The sequence below is a fragment of the Coregonus clupeaformis genome, chromosome 13 (genome assembly GCF_020615455.1).
Source record: "Coregonus clupeaformis isolate EN_2021a chromosome 13, ASM2061545v1, whole genome shotgun sequence".
NCBI classification, from domain to species: Eukaryota; Metazoa; Chordata; class Actinopteri; order Salmoniformes; family Salmonidae; genus Coregonus; species Coregonus clupeaformis.
The window spans coordinates 45,112,511-45,128,045 of record NC_059204.1 but is presented as its reverse complement, the minus strand read 5'-3'; the positions used below and the strand labels follow the sequence as shown (position 1 = coordinate 45,128,045).

Genomic DNA, 15,535 nt, shown 5'->3' with positions numbered 1-15,535 from the left:
CAATTATCAATTACAACAACAAGAGAAAACAAAACACAAAAAGATATATACATTTTCTGTTTAAAGTATACATAAGCCTACCATAAAATAAAGCTTTGTACAAGTATTTGATGGTACAGTGTTTGTTGTTTCAACATGAAAGCAAAAGAGGAATGGGTAGTAGATGTAGAGGCATGTTGTCTGTGAGGGGCAGCAGATGATTCTAAAATGCACACGGTGGCAGAGAGTGATGGGAATGTATGTACGGGAGAGTAGCGTTGTCTGTGAGGCCAAACTGAGGTGGAGGCACACAGTTCAGGACATTAAAGCACAGGAGTAATAGAGTGGAACAGACACTCGCCTCATAGCCACAGGCATGAAAATAAATCTGAGAGGCCTGACTACAACAGTAATGCTACTGAGAGCTTTAGGAACCCTTGCTTTCTTTCTCTCTCTCTCTGTCTCTCTGCATCTACGTCTGTCACTCTCCCCATCTTTCCCAAATCCCCCACTGTCTCACTTTTTCATTCGATCCCTCCCTACCTTTCCCTTTATCCATGGATTTATTTTAGTACAAAAACACTATATCAACTCTGCATTGGGTATGGTAATAGAACACAATACTTATTTTAGTTCTGAGCGATTAACCGAAATTACTTGAATTTAATTGAGTTAAAAAAAAATCTGTGAGCTCGATGCTAAGTTTCTGTAGAGATAAATCAGATCAAGCTCGAACTGTGTGATGTAGTAAGGAGTTGTAGTTTCTAACAGGCCAATATTCTACATAGTTTAGCACAGAAAATGTGGTAATTAACTACAATGACCAGCATCCATTGCGCGTCCGCTTACTTGTCCTGTCTCGGTCTGTGTGGATCAGACACTGAGACCTCGTTTATGGAGACGGAGAGAAGAGAGAACGTGCGAGAGGGATGGAAAGCAGTTGCTTTGCGAGGTATCTCTACATGAAAATACATGGTCTAAGTGATTGATAGTTGGTATTCAGCAGTCATAAAAGTATGCCTTATTTACTTTGAAGAACTACTAAAATAGTGATTTTGTCAGACAGCATAGGCAGCAGCTCTATAGAGATGAGATAAGGACTTGGAATGAAATAATAAAACAACTATTTTATTAAAGCAAAGTAATGTGAATAAATTATGGTTAATAAGTGATCAGCAGTAATGGACAGTCACTACCATCATGTGACTTTTATGAATTGTTTTATTCTGTGTTCTAGCATTCAACCCACATAATGCATAGTGCATTTAATGTTTAAAATGTTTTATTGAAACAGAAATTGAAACCATGATTATTTTTTAAATAATCTAATCGAAACCGAACCGACCTCAAAAAGAACCATCATGGCACTAACACCAGCACTAACATCTTTGGATGTTAATAAAACCATTTGGCCATGGGGGGAAATATGTGTGAATACAGATGTACAAACAAAACCAACGTGATACATTTAGAGTTGGCACGCACGTTCCATCTTACTGTTCGCTTGTATGGCTTATGCTCATATTTATTTAGGCTGTTTCTGTGTGTAAATCAATGCTTGCCGCTCTCACATCATCTCTTGTGCGGTCACTCACTTTGATGATCACTAGCATAAGGATCCATTGCCAGGTAGTGAGAAATGACAGTGCCTATTAAAAAAGGACAACAGTCGTCATGAACGTCACTGTCCAGATTGGCGAGGGTGTTAGGCTGCAATAATGCCATCTTGCCTGCTTAATTAATACTCAGAATGAAGTCCCAGCTACTTCCCTCACTGGTGGCGATGACGCAAAGAGCTGTAGCGCAAATATGCCCAGTAAATACTTATCTCTTTTTAGTATCATGTATTACCCGTGAGAACATGAGTCAGATCTAACATCCCGCTCTAGAAGGGAAAGAAGTCGATGAATACAAGTCACGTACACAATTCCACAGTAGAGTAGTTTCCCCCTTTAACTATCACCAACACCCCTTTGCCTACTTCCCCTCAGGTGGGAGTTAATTTAGCAAGTTCACAAGAAAATGAGCAATGCAAGAAAAAAAAACATGAACATCAGCAAAAGATTTATCAGTCAGCGAGAAAGAGGCTCAATGTTACGCTCAATGATCAGAGCTGCCAGAGGCTCTACAGTACCCCCTCTCTCCCTCCCTATCTCCTCACTCTCTCCCTACTCAAACACAGGCAGCAAAGGGATGGCTAAGTGTGATATTGTCTCTCCAAAACTATAACAAAACCTAGGGACAGAAAGCACTTGTGAACCACAGAGAGCAGTAAATTGGTTCCTATCTCCCCCGAGCCCAAACCCAAACGGCCACAGCACCTGCCCGCTGAGCCATCTGATTTCATGTTTTATTGCGTATGTTGTTTTCCTCTGCCATCGTCATTATTAGAATTTGGTCTCATTATTGTGCCTATGGTGGGTTTCTCAGACCTCCTCCTCAAGGCTGAGAATAAGTGGTGTCCGAACTAGAGAGGTCGTGGCATCTAGTCTGAGGTGGTGAAGAGGGTGCAAACAAGGAGAGCAACAGAGGTCTCTATGGTACATCATCCCTCAATCTATATTTTATTTAGTTGTTTGGCTTATCACAAAGACAACACAGACAGAGTAGCTTGCCCAACAACCCTCGTATCCAAGGGATGATGAAAGAAAGGAAGATAATGAAGGAGAGAGAAAAGGTGAGGTGAGGCATGGCACAAAAATCAAAGGAATGAACTGTCATGGTTCCACCAATCATTGGTGATGTTTTCTTTGAGATAAGTGCTGTTACTGGCCTTGGGCGATGAGCTCCTCATGAAGAGGGAGAGTGGAGCTGGATACCCAATCTTGAGACAGGCACTGGACAGACAGCCACATTCATTCATCCAGACAGACCTTATTAATTCAGCCATTGACTTTTTTATCTGCACAGATATTGTTCAACTATGTCTACTGATGTGAGAGAGGAGCAAAGCGATGGGCAGCTATGACTACTAAAACAGATCACAAGTAGTCGGAGCAGGAGAGGAAAGATAGAGATTGTTGGAAAGTAAGAAAGGAAAACAGAAAGAAAGAAAGTAATGTAAAACAGAGTGCCATAGAAGAAAGGAGTGAATGTCCATTTCCTTCTTGTGGTCGTTCTTTCCTCAGCCTTAAGTCTCCCCATCAGTCCATTCTATCTCATTGCCATGGTGGAGGTGACCCAGTGAATGTGATACTGTAGCTGAGCGTAAGGGGGGTTAGTAGGGGGGCTCGTTAACCCTGACACCCCCAGCCCAGCATGGCAGTGGGCAGCAGCAGCAGCAGGGGCAGCATGGGTGCTGTTTGGCCTGCCGCTCCTCTATGGCCCCCTCGGGCCCCGGAGCCCACACTAGACTTCCCCTTCTCCGAATATTGAGGGATAACGTTGAATTCCTGACTTTCCTCCTCTTCTTCCTCTTCAGTGTCTTCCACCTGAGAGAGAGAGGGAATGTGATCATTCAGAATTCAAACAGAGCCAGGGGCGCAACTTTGGTTTTAGAAGTGGGGGGGGCATAATTATTATTATTTTTATTTTATCCAGTCGGACAAACACTCCAAACAACCTGCCCGACCGCTTGGTAGGCGTCCGCATGGTCCTAAAGCACACCGTTGCCTCGTTTTGTATCACATTCCAATGATAAAACTGGGGGGGACAAAAATGCAATTTCAGTGAAAGTTGCGCCCCTGAATAGAGCGAATGGAATTTGCAGGTAATGAACTATCACATATAGTCCATAGTGTATCTGCTTGGTGTAAATATGAAACATCTTGGCAATAAATAGGCTTGTTAAAACGATCCATTATTTACGTGTAATAGGTGGACTGTTATGAGCCTCCTGACAGACAAAAAAGCAACTCAGCGTTAAAAGTTGCTTTTCAACGTAGGTGTTGAATTCCGAACCCAAAGGTGTCAGCATCTTTATTATTAGAAAGAAAGTTGAGAGTCTTGGTCACAGAATAGGATCAACAAAGTGAGAAGAAAAAAGTGGAAGAAAATAAGTGTATTACAGAGAAACATCTAGAACCTGCACTCAGAGGGAGGGAGGCTTAGAGGTTAGGGGGACAGAAGAGAGGGAAGGATTGGAACGGTGTAAAGGATTGTAGCAGAGGAGAGGAGAAAGGGAGTGAGAGGGATTAGGATGACAAGAGAAAGGGGGAGAGGAGACAGATGGGTGTGAATAAATGAATATCAACACAAAAGGATTGATGCTCCCTACTGCAAACACCTCCGGCTAATCGTCACACACAGTGAGTGAGAGAGAGAGATAGGGAGAGGGACAGAGGGATAGGGAGAGGGCCAGAGAGATAGGGAAAGGGCCAGAGGGACAGGGAGAGGGCCAGAGAGATAAGGAAAGGGCCAGAGGGATAGGGAGAGGGCCAGAGAGAGGGAAAGGGCCAGAGAGATAGGGAAAGGGCCAGAGAGATAGAGATAGGGAAAGGGCCAGATAGATAGGGAGAGGGCCAGAGGGATAGAGAGAGGGCCAGAGGGATAGGGAGAGGGCCAGAGAGATAAGGAAAGGGACAGAGAGATAGGGAGAGGGCCAGAGAGATAAGGAAAGGGACAGAGAGATAGGGAGAGGGCCAGAGAGATAAGGAAAGGGACAGAGAGATAGGGAGAGGGACAGAGAGATAGGGAGAGGGCCAGAGAGATAAGGAAAGGGACAGAGAGATAGGGAGAGGGACAGAGAGATAGGGAGAGGGACAGAGAGATAGGGAGAGGGACAGAGAGATAGGGAGAGGGACAGAGAGATAGGGAGAAATAAAGGGAAGTAACGGTAAAAAGGGAGGTGCTGGGTCTAGTTCAATGCCACAGTAATGTGTTGACTGTGACAGTGAGCCTTGTGTTGAGTCACATGTGTTGGGAGTATATCTCAGGTCAGTTCTGTGCATGAGCTTTGACACTCAGGCAGCTCTGTTGGCGCTCATGTCACACCGTGGGTCATCATGCAATTCACAGAGCATCCCAGTGAGAACCTACTTTAGAAAAACCCAAGGAACAAGCTTTTTGTCCACCATTGTTTTTAAGTTACTGTACAGTATTTAGGTAGTCTGGGTTTGGTGAGGCAATGAAGAGTACTTAAACTCACGCTGTTGCGTTCTGATAAAATGTTGACGTTGACATTGACCTTGTCCTGAAAGATGCGAGGGGAGGGAGTGGCAGATGCATGGCGACGAGGTGGCAGAGTAGTGCTCTCCACAGGGCGAGGGGATGAGCCACCCAAATAACTGATAGCATTACCTGAGACACAACAACAGACATCATCATTATCACCACCATCCACATTATCATCAGCATTATCATCATCTACATCATCACCATTATACCCACTGCTGATGATGCAAATGTCCTCAGAACATTGAATTATTCATAGTAGCCATGAATTCGTTAATCAACTGGGCATTGCACCCTCAAGGCATGGCAATCATTCAGTTATTCACCTCAGTTGCAATATGGGAATCAGATGTGAATGAAACAGTTTCAATTAACACTGCTGTAAATCAATATTGTAATTAAGTGCTAGAGTATACCATACAGAACAAGTAGGCAGCTCTCTAGGGCTACTGGGCTAGAGAGCGCCCGCTACTCTATTTGTGTGATCTGTTGATTTCAAGTGGGCTCACAGGACCAGGGCTATTGCTGTAGGGGGTGTCATTGTGGGCAGTTGAGGGAGTATTACTCACGCAGACAGACGTTGCTGTCAAACATGTGTAGGATGCGCAGACAGTCCTGCCACTGGTTCCCACTGCCCTCACAGCTGCACCACTGGAACACGTCCATACTGATATTGTTCACGTAGTTGGGGGTCATGATGGTGCCTGGAGGAGGTTGTTTCATAGAGATGTGTCAGCAGGCCTGACTTCAATACGAACTTGGAACGTTTGATCCAAAGCCAAACAAGGCATTTGGCAATGAAATGAGTGCCTGCCTATACCTTGGGGTTAGCAAGAGCTAACAACAATGATCTGATTAAAAGGCCCTTGGAGACAACTCAGCACTCCTTCTCTACCATTGTTTCTTCCTTGTGTTGTTAATCACTGTTCCATCCCTTCCCTCCATCTCATTTCTTCCACCCCCTCGATCCTGTTCTCTCTCCAGCTCACCTATGAGTCCGGCGTAGGCCTTAAGGCAGACGGCTCCACTCTCTCTCATGCAGCCAGAGGGAGAGTGGGACGAGGGCTGGCAGTTGTGCTGGAAATCAGCCAGCCGAGATCTGACAGACACCCACACCAACACACACATTCACACAAACACGCCCAAACACACACGGGAGACAAACATAATTATAAACAGGTGCCAATACTGGGTTGGCAACTCAGCGGTGTAATTTTCTGAGGGCGCCTTTACAATTATGTTTTTGAGATTTAGTACCTAGCGAAAGGCAGAATCCACAGCACATGAAAGCCTACAGAAAGATAACCTTACACCTTGGAATCTTAGTGTTAACACACGCAATGCTTATTTTATACACATTTTAAAAACATTTATCCGAAACATGATGAGACTGGAGGTGCTGCAACATTATTATGAACCAGTGTTAATTTTGGCACTCTTTTCTAGATTTATATATAATTTAGTTTTAGATACATTTTTGCCATTTGAATAATGATTTAGTCTAGTTATTGTCAAAATGACGAAAAAAGTGGGCCATTTTTGTTAACTAAATGTCCTTTCATTTTTGTCACATTTTAGTCACATCACATTTGTATTGCGTCATTAACCTATAGTAAACATAAAACACTCACTTCCATGTGCACAAACATACATATCATTGTCTTACCAACATACAGTATTTTTCTGCATAACATCCTATTCTCTTCCCAACAGCAGAAATATATATAAGAATATATAAGAATTATCTGGCCATGTAAATTCCTAATTCAGCCTACATAGATTTTGCACATTACATACAAAACAGATACATACAAGAGCAGAGAGAGAGAGAGAGAGAGAGAGAGAGAGAGAGAGAGAGAGAGAGAGAGAGAGAGAGAGAGAGAGAGAGAGAGAGAGAGAGAGAGAGAGAGAGAGAGAGAGAGAGAGAGAGAGAGAAAGAGTAGCACAATCACCAGAAGGTGCCGCAAAGTATTGGCAAAGTAGTGTGGGTTGCACCTCCATCACTTGGTTGTGACTTTGCCATTGTTATAAACGTTCCACAGACACTGCAGCCACATTGATGTCCAAAAGTAGAACGGGGGCTAATGACTTTGAACTGGAGTTAATGACTGTTTCACCCAGTGATGTAGTCGAGTCACTAAACCTCGAGTCCGAATCGAGTCCCAAGTCCCCTGTGCCCGAGACCGAGTCCAAGTCAGAGTCACCAATCATCGAGTCACGAGTCGAGTCACGATTCCCTATGGCTGAAGTCGGAGTCCCAGTGCTGAAGTTGTGGTCCAATTGCTCAAGTCTGAGTTACTGGGTCCACAATAACTTAAAATAAAGTGACTTACCCAGTGTGATGTAGTGTAGTGGCAAGAGGAATTTAGTCAATAAATTGTTTGCTATCCCTTTTCATTTATTTCTGTGCCACCAAATGTTTGCATTGAGGCTACTGGTAATGTTACCTGGGCCACGTTCAGTTGCAAAACGTTCTCGAACGTTGCATATGGAAATTCCATGAATAGAGCCAATGTTATTCCTTATTCAACATGTCAAAGAGACATGTTTGTTCTACATAGCACATTTCTATCTGAAAGTTCCAAAACGTTGAAAAACTAGATGATTACTTCTAGGATTACTTCTAGTTTAAGCTACCTATCAATCATTCTTTTTTCGACTAGTGGACAGCCAGTGAAAAATGCGCTCTTGGAACAGCTGCAGTGCGGATCCCAGCCTATGGAATAAATGTTTAAGGGAGTTCCTCCCTTCTAAACTCCCCCGTGGTGTTGTGCTCCATACTGTCAAAAACTAGTTTAATTTAAGAAGACCGCGAGTAGGGCTTTTATTGCTCAATCTAATTCATGCTGATTATTATAATTTTTTACATGTGCCTAATGGACACATGCTCAAACTTGCGCACTTTTGATAGACTTAAACAGCTGCAAATTATCGAGATATCAAAGTGTCACCAACAAAAACGCAAACAATACGCCTATAGCAAATGCAGTATATGGCATACATTTTTCACATACAAATAGCACTTTTGGTTGTGCTCAAAGCATGCCATTTTGAAAGCAGCATTTATTTTTCAACTCGAAGCAATGAGCCCAATCAGTCCTCAATGACTACAAATTCATAAACAACAGAGTAGGCTAATACAGTGGGGGAAAAAAGTATTTAGTCAGCCACCAATTGTGCAAGTTCTCCCACTTAAAAAGATGAGAGAGGCCTGTAATTTTCATCATAGGTACACGTCAACTATGACAGACAAAATGAGAATTTTGTTTCTGGTGTCCTTTGACAGCTCTTTGGTCTTGGCCATAGTGGAGTTTGGAGTGTGACTGTTTGAGGTTGTGGACAGGTGTCTTTTATACTGATAACAAGTTCAAACAGGTGCCATTAATACAGGTAACGAGTGGAGGACAGAGGAGCCTCTTAAAGAAGAAGTTACAGGTCTGTGAGAGCCAGAAATCTTGCTTGTTTGTAGGTGACCAAATACTTATTTTCCACCATAATCTGCAAATAAATTAATTGAAAATCCTACAATGTGATTTTCTGGAAAAAAAAATCTAAATTTGTCTGTCATAGTTGACGTGTACCTATGATGAAAATTACAGGCCTCTCTCATCTTTTTAAGTGGGAGAACTTGCACAATTGGTGGCTGACTAAAAACTTTTTTTCCCCACTGTATGTCCTTCGTTTTTGGGTTATACTCAGATGAAACAGTTTGGCTATATTTATATCTATATTTCCATATTTCCAAGTCGTATTCTTGAAGATCAAGGAATATTAAATTAACTGGAAATCTGACACTCTGTTTTTTGTTTTATGTAATGATATAGCCTAATCCTATTATTATCTGTAGTAGAAGCCTACATAACCAAACCATAAAGTAAAATGCAACATCCATTTATGGCCAACTATGTAAACTCTAACATTGATTTATCCTGCAATAGATGTCGTTCATAAATAAATAATATGCCATTTAGCAGACGCTTTTATCCAAAGCGACTTACAGTCATGCGTGCATATATTTTTGTGTATGGGTGGTCCCGGGGATCGAACCCACTACCTTGGCGTTACAAGCGCCATGCTCTACCAGCTGAGCTACAGAGGACCACCCATACACAAAAATTTATGCACGCATGACTGTAAGTCGCTTTGGTAATATATATTTTTCTTATTTTAATGCCTCTTGAGAAGGTTGACGTTTATTGGGATGAGTCTTCTCCTTAAGGCAGAACTGATTCCGCTAGATGGGCCAGCTGCAAAGTCAAAATTAGCTGTATTGTAAAAATTAAGGAAAACAAAAATGTGCTTTAATTTAAGGTTAAGCATTAGGGTTAGCAGTGTGGTTAAGGTTAGGGTTACATTTAAAATCATCTGATTTGATGACTTTGTGTCTGTGCTAGCTAGTGACCACTCTGCAGGGCCGACTCCAGAACAAGATTCATGATGAAAAACGCTAACCTGCGCCTCTTAAGGGCAAAGTAATCTAAAAGTAACTGAAAGTACTCCGATTACAGTGCCTTTAGAAAGCATTCACACCCCCTTGACTTTTTACACATTTTGTTGTATTACAGCCTGAATTTAAAATCGATTAAATTGAGATGTTTTTGTCACTGGCCTACACACAATACCCCATAATGTCAAAGTGGAATTATGTTTTTCGAAATGTTTACAAATTAATTAAAAATGAAAAGCTGAAATGTCTTGAGTCAATAAGTATTAAACCCCTTTGTTATGGCAAGCCTAAATAAGTTCAGGAGTAAAAATTTGCTTAACAAGTCAAATAAGAAGTTGCATGGACTCACTCTGTGTGCAATAATAGTGTTTAACATGATTTTTGAATGACTACCTCATCTCGGAGAGGAAGAAAACCGCTCAGGGATTTCACCATGAGGCCAATGGTGATTTTAAAAGAGTTACAGAGTTTAATGGCTGTGATAGGAGAATACTGAGGATGCATCAACAACATTGTAGTTACTCCACAATACTAACCTAAATGACAGAGTGAAAAGAAGGATACCTGTACAAAATAAAAATATTCCAAAACATGCATCCGGTTTACAACAAGACACTACAGTAAAACTGCAAAAAATGTGGCAAAGAAATGAGCTTTTTGTCCTGAATACATACTCCTGTAGCTCAGTTGGTAGAGCATGGCGCCTTTTTTCAATGCTGGGTTCGATTCCCACGGGGGCCAGTATGGAAAATGTATGCACTCACTAACTGTAAGTCGCTCTGGATAAGAGCGTCTGCTAAATGACTGAAATGTAAAAAAAATTATGTTTGGGGCAAATCCAACACAACACATTACTGAGTACTAATCCCGAGCCGACTAGGTGAAAAATCTGTCGATGTGCCCTTGAGCAAGGCACTTAACCCTAATTGCTCCTGTAAGTCGCTCTGGATAAGAGCGTCTGCTAAATGACTAAAATGTAAATGTAAAATGTACTACTCTCCATATTTTCAAGCATAGTGATGGCTGCATCATGTTATGGGTATGCTTGTAATTGTTAAGGACTGTGGAGTTTTTCAGGATAAAAATAAATGGAATGGAGCTAAACACAGGCAAAATGCTAGAGGAAAATCTGGTTCAGTCTGTTTTCCACCAGACACTGGGAGATTAATTCACCAAAATCTACAATAGAGTTGCTTACCAAGAAGACAGTGAATGTTCCTGAGTGGCCGAGATACAGTTTTGACTTAAATCTACTTTAAAATCTATGGCAAGACCTGAAAATGGTTGTCTAACAATGACCAACAACCAATTTTACAGAGTTTGAATTTTCTTTTAAAGAATAATGGGCAAATATTGCACAATCCACGTGTGGAAAGCTCTTAGAGACTTACCCAGAAAGACAACCAGCTGTAATCACTGCCAAAGGTGCTTCTACAAAGTATTGACTCAGGGGTGTGAATACTTATGTAAATTAGATATTTCTGTATTTCATTTTCAATAAATTAGCAAAAATCTCAAAAAACATGTTTTCACTTTGTCATTATGGGATATTGTGTGTAGATAGGTGAGAGAAAAAATATATTTAATCCATTTTGAATTCAGGCTGTAATCAGTGGGGTGTATTCATGGATGCCAAGGGGAAATCAGGCTTCGCCAAATCTTAGACCAATCAAAATGATAAAATAATTGATATTTCGTCTCTTCCTGTGTTTTCATAATTTTCCGTCCATTCGCAAGTGGCTGAATCTCACCGGAGAGAAATCATCCGAGTGAGGGAATCAGTGCCCCTCTGTCTCAGTATGTGTAGCCCATGTATCTGATGCTCGTCTGGACCAAAAGAGTATGACATGTTGCCACCGTAGCATTTGATTGACTGATGCCAGCAAGCATTTAGTTTCCCTTAATAAAACAATTATAAAATATCAGCAGCAAAACAACCCCCAAGGGAGGCCAGTTTGGATTTGGCTTAACACCAATCAAATCACATCCTTTGCAAAACATCATTTTCAGAAAAACGTGTCTGTTTCTGGTCTGCTTGTGTTGATGTCCTGTTGTAGCTAGCTTGCTAAATTGTCCCTCTCCTAAGCCATGGATGGAGATGGGGATTTGGATGTGGTTTTGACTTAATTCTCTGTACAGGCCAAAGATTATGACGGCAATTCTGATCTACCCATAAATGAATATATTGTGCCACTGGCCTGAGATGATTGAAGTTCAATATGTAGCCTAGATGTAGCCTAGTAGACTCACATTAACTAGCTAGCTAACTTAGCTCGTTCATTGTTGCCCCTGAGAGGAAGTTAGGCTAGCAAGCATTTTAGTTACAGTGGGGGAAAAAAGTATTTAGTCAGCCACCAATTGTGCAAGTTCTCCCACTTAAAAAAGATGAGAGAGGCCTGTAATTTTCATCATAGGTACACGTCAACTATTACAGACAAAATTAGATTTTTTTTCCCAGAAAATCACATTGTAGGATTTTTAATGAATTTATTTGCAAATTATGGTGGAAAATAAGTATTTGGTCAATAACAAAAGTTTCTCAATACTTTGTTATATACCCTTTGTTGGCAATGACACAGGTCAAACGTTTTCTGTAAGTCTTCACAAGGTTTTCACACACTGTTGCTGGTATTTTGGCCCATTCCTCCATGCAGATCTCCTCTAGAGCAGTGATGTTTTGGGGCTGTCGCTGGGCAACACGGACTTTCAACTCCCTCCAAAGATTTTCTATGGGGTTGAGATCTGGAGACTGGCTAGGCCACTCCAGGACCTTGAAATGCTTCTTACGAAGCCACTCCTTCGTTGCCCGGGCGGTGTGTTTGGGATCATTGTCATGCTGAAAGACCCAGCCACGTTTCATCTTCAATTCCCTTGCTGATGGAAGGAGGTTTTCACTCAAAATCTCACGATACATGGCCCCATTCATTCTTTCCTTTACACGGATCAGTCGTCCTGGTCCCTTTGCAGAAAAACAGCCCCAAAGCATGATGTTTCCACCCCCATGCTTCACAGTGGGTATGGTGTTCTTTGGATGCAACTCAGCATTGTTTGTCCTCCAAACACGACGAGTTGAGTTTTTACCAAAAAAGTTCTATTTTGGTTTCATCTGACCATATGACATTCTCCCAATCCTCTTCTGGATCATCCAAATGCACTCTAGCAAACTTCAGACGGGCCTGGACATGTACTGGCTTAAGCAGGGGGACACGTCTGGCACTGCAGGATTTGAGTCCCTGGCGGCGTAGTGTGTTACTGATGGTAGGCTTTGTTACTTTGGTCCCAGCTCTCTGCAGGTCATTCACTAGGTCCCCCCGTGTGGATCTGGGATTTTTGCTCACTGTTCTTGTGATCATTTTGACCCCACGGGGTGAGATCTTGTGTGGAGCCCCAGATCGAGGGAGATTATCAGTGGTCTTGTATGTCTTCCATTTCCTAATAATTGCTCCCACAGTTGATTTCTTCAAACCAAGCTGCTTACCTATTGCAGATTCAGACTTCCCAGCCTGGTGCAGGTCTACAATTTTGTTTCTGGTGTCCTTTGACAGCTCTTTGGTCTTGGCCATAGTGGAGTTTGGAGTGTGACTGTTTGAGGTTGTGGACAGGTGTCTTTTATACTGATAACAAGTTCAAACAGGTGCCATTAATACAGGTAACGAGTGGAGGACAGAGGAGCCTCTTAAAGAAGAAGTTACAGGTCTGTGAGAGCCAGAAATCTTGCTTGTTTGTAGGTGACCAAATACTTATTTTCCACCATAATCTGCAAATAAATTCATTGAAAATCCTACAATGTGATTTTCTGGAAAAAAAATCTCAATTTATCTGTCATAGTTGACGTGTACCTATGATGAAAATTACAGGCCTCTCTCATCTTTTTAAGTGGGAGAACTTGCACAATTGGTGGCTGACTAAAAACTTTTTTTCCCCACTGTATGTCCTTCGTTTTTGGGTTATACTCAGATGAAACAGTTTGGCTATATTTATATCTATATTTCCATATTTCCAAGTCGTATTCTTGAAGATCAAGGAATATTAAATTAACTGGAAATCTGACACTCTGTTTTTTGTTTTATGTAATGATATAGCCTAATCCTATTATTATCTGTAGTAGAAGCCTACATAACCAAACCATAAAGTAAAATGCAACATCCATTTATGGCCAACTATGTAAACTCTAACATTGATTTATCCTGCAATAGATGTCGTTCATAAATAAATAATATGCCATTTAGCAGACGCTTTTATCCAAAGCGACTTACAGTCATGCGTGCATATATTTTTGTGTATGGGTGGTCCCGGGGATCGAACCCACTACCTTGGCGTTACAAGCGCCATGCTCTACCAGCTGAGCTACAGAGGACCACCCATACACAAAAATGTATGCACGCATGACTGTAAGTCGCTTTGGTAATATATATTTTTCTTATTTTAATGCCTCTTGAGAAGGTTGACGTTTATTGGGATGAGTCTTCTCCTTAAGGCAGAACTGATTCCGCTAGATGGGCCAGCTGCAAAGTCAAAATTAGCTGTATTGTAAAAATTAAGGAAAACAAAAATTTGCTTTAATTTAAGGTTAAGCATTAGGGTTAGCAGTGTGGTTAAGGTTAGGGTTACATTTAAAATCATCTGATTTGATGACTTTGTGTCTGTGCTAGCTAGTGACCACTCTGCAGGGCCGACTCCAGAACAAGATTCATGATGAAAAACGCTAACCTGCGCCTCTTAAGGGCAAAGTAATCTAAAAGTAACTGAAAGTACTCCGATTACAGTGCCTTTAGAAAGCATTCACACCCCCCTTGACTTTTTACACATTTTGTTGTATTACAGCCTGAATTTAAAATCGATTAAATTGAGATGTTTTTGTCACTGGCCTACACACAATACCCCATAATGTCAAAGTGGAATTATGTTTTTCGAAATGTTTACAAATTAATTAAAAATGAAAAGCTGAAATGTCTTGAGTCAATAAGTATTAAACCCCTTTGTTATGGCAAGCCTAAATAAGTTCAGGAGTAAAAATTTGCTTAACAAGTCAAATAAGAAGTTGCATGGACTCACTCTGTGTGCAATAATAGTGTTTAACATGATTTTTGAATGACTACCTCATCTCGGAGAGGAAGAAAACCGCTCAGGGATTTCACCATGAGGCCAATGGTGATTTTAAAAGAGTTACAGAGTTTAATGGCTGTGATAGGAGAATACTGAGGATGCATCAACAACATTGTAGTTACTCCACAATACTAACCTAAATGACAGAGTGAAAAGAAGGATACCTGTACAAAATAAAAATATTCCAAAACATGCATCCGGTTTACAACAAGACACTACAGTAAAACTGCAAAAAATGTGGCAAAGAAATGAGCTTTTTGTCCTGAATACATACTCCTGTAGCTCAGTTGGTAGAGCATGGCGCCTTTTTTCAATGCTGGGTTCGATTCCCACGGGGGCCAGTATGGAAAATGTATGCACTCACTAACTGTAAGTCGCTCTGGATAAGAGCGTCTGCTAAATGACTGAAATGTAAAAAAATTATGTTTGGGGCAAATCCAACACAACACATTACTGAGTACTAATCCCGAGCCGACTAGGTGAAAAATCTGTCGATGTGCCCTTGAGCAAGGCACTTAACCCTAATTGCTCCTGTAAGTCGCTCTGGATAAGAGCGTCTGCTAAATGACTAAAATGTAAATGTAAAATGTACTACTCTCCATATTTTCAAGCATAGTGATGGCTGCATCATGTTATGGGTATGCTTGTAATTGTTAAGGACTGTGGAGTTTTTCAGGATAAAAAATAAATGGAATGGAGCTAAACACAGGCAAAATGCTAGAGGAAAATCTGGTTCAGTCTGTTTTCCACCAGACACTGGGAGATTAATTCACCAAAATCTACAATAGAGTTGCTTACCAAGAAGACAGTGAATGTTCCTGAGTGGCCGAGATACAGTTTTGACTTAAATCTACTTTAAAATCTATGGCAAGACCTGAAAATGGTTGTCTA

The 15,535-nt window shown here is 41.3% G+C and overlaps 1 protein-coding gene across 2 annotated transcripts in view; it reads right to left on the bottom strand.

Moving 5' to 3' along the window:
• Positions 1–1,281: 1,281 nt before the first annotated feature.
• The window catches only part of LOC121579587 (GDNF family receptor alpha-4-like), a 116,594-nt gene continuing 102,340 nt past the window's right edge, over positions 1,282–15,535 (bottom strand). Inside the window, exons 5-8 of one of the 2 annotated variants that reach the window (XM_041894311.1) lie at positions 6,081–6,190; positions 5,661–5,795; positions 5,066–5,217; positions 1,282–3,410 (exon numbers count right to left, since the gene is read on the bottom strand). In XM_041894311.1, coding sequence (XP_041750245.1) covers positions 3,213–3,410; positions 5,066–5,217; positions 5,661–5,795; positions 6,081–6,190 — 595 coding nt within the window. In that variant the 3' untranslated portion in view covers positions 1,282–3,212. The remainder of the gene's footprint in view (positions 3,411–5,065; positions 5,218–5,660; positions 5,796–6,080; positions 6,191–15,535) is intronic. The other variant, XM_041894312.1, reaches the window with a different exon arrangement.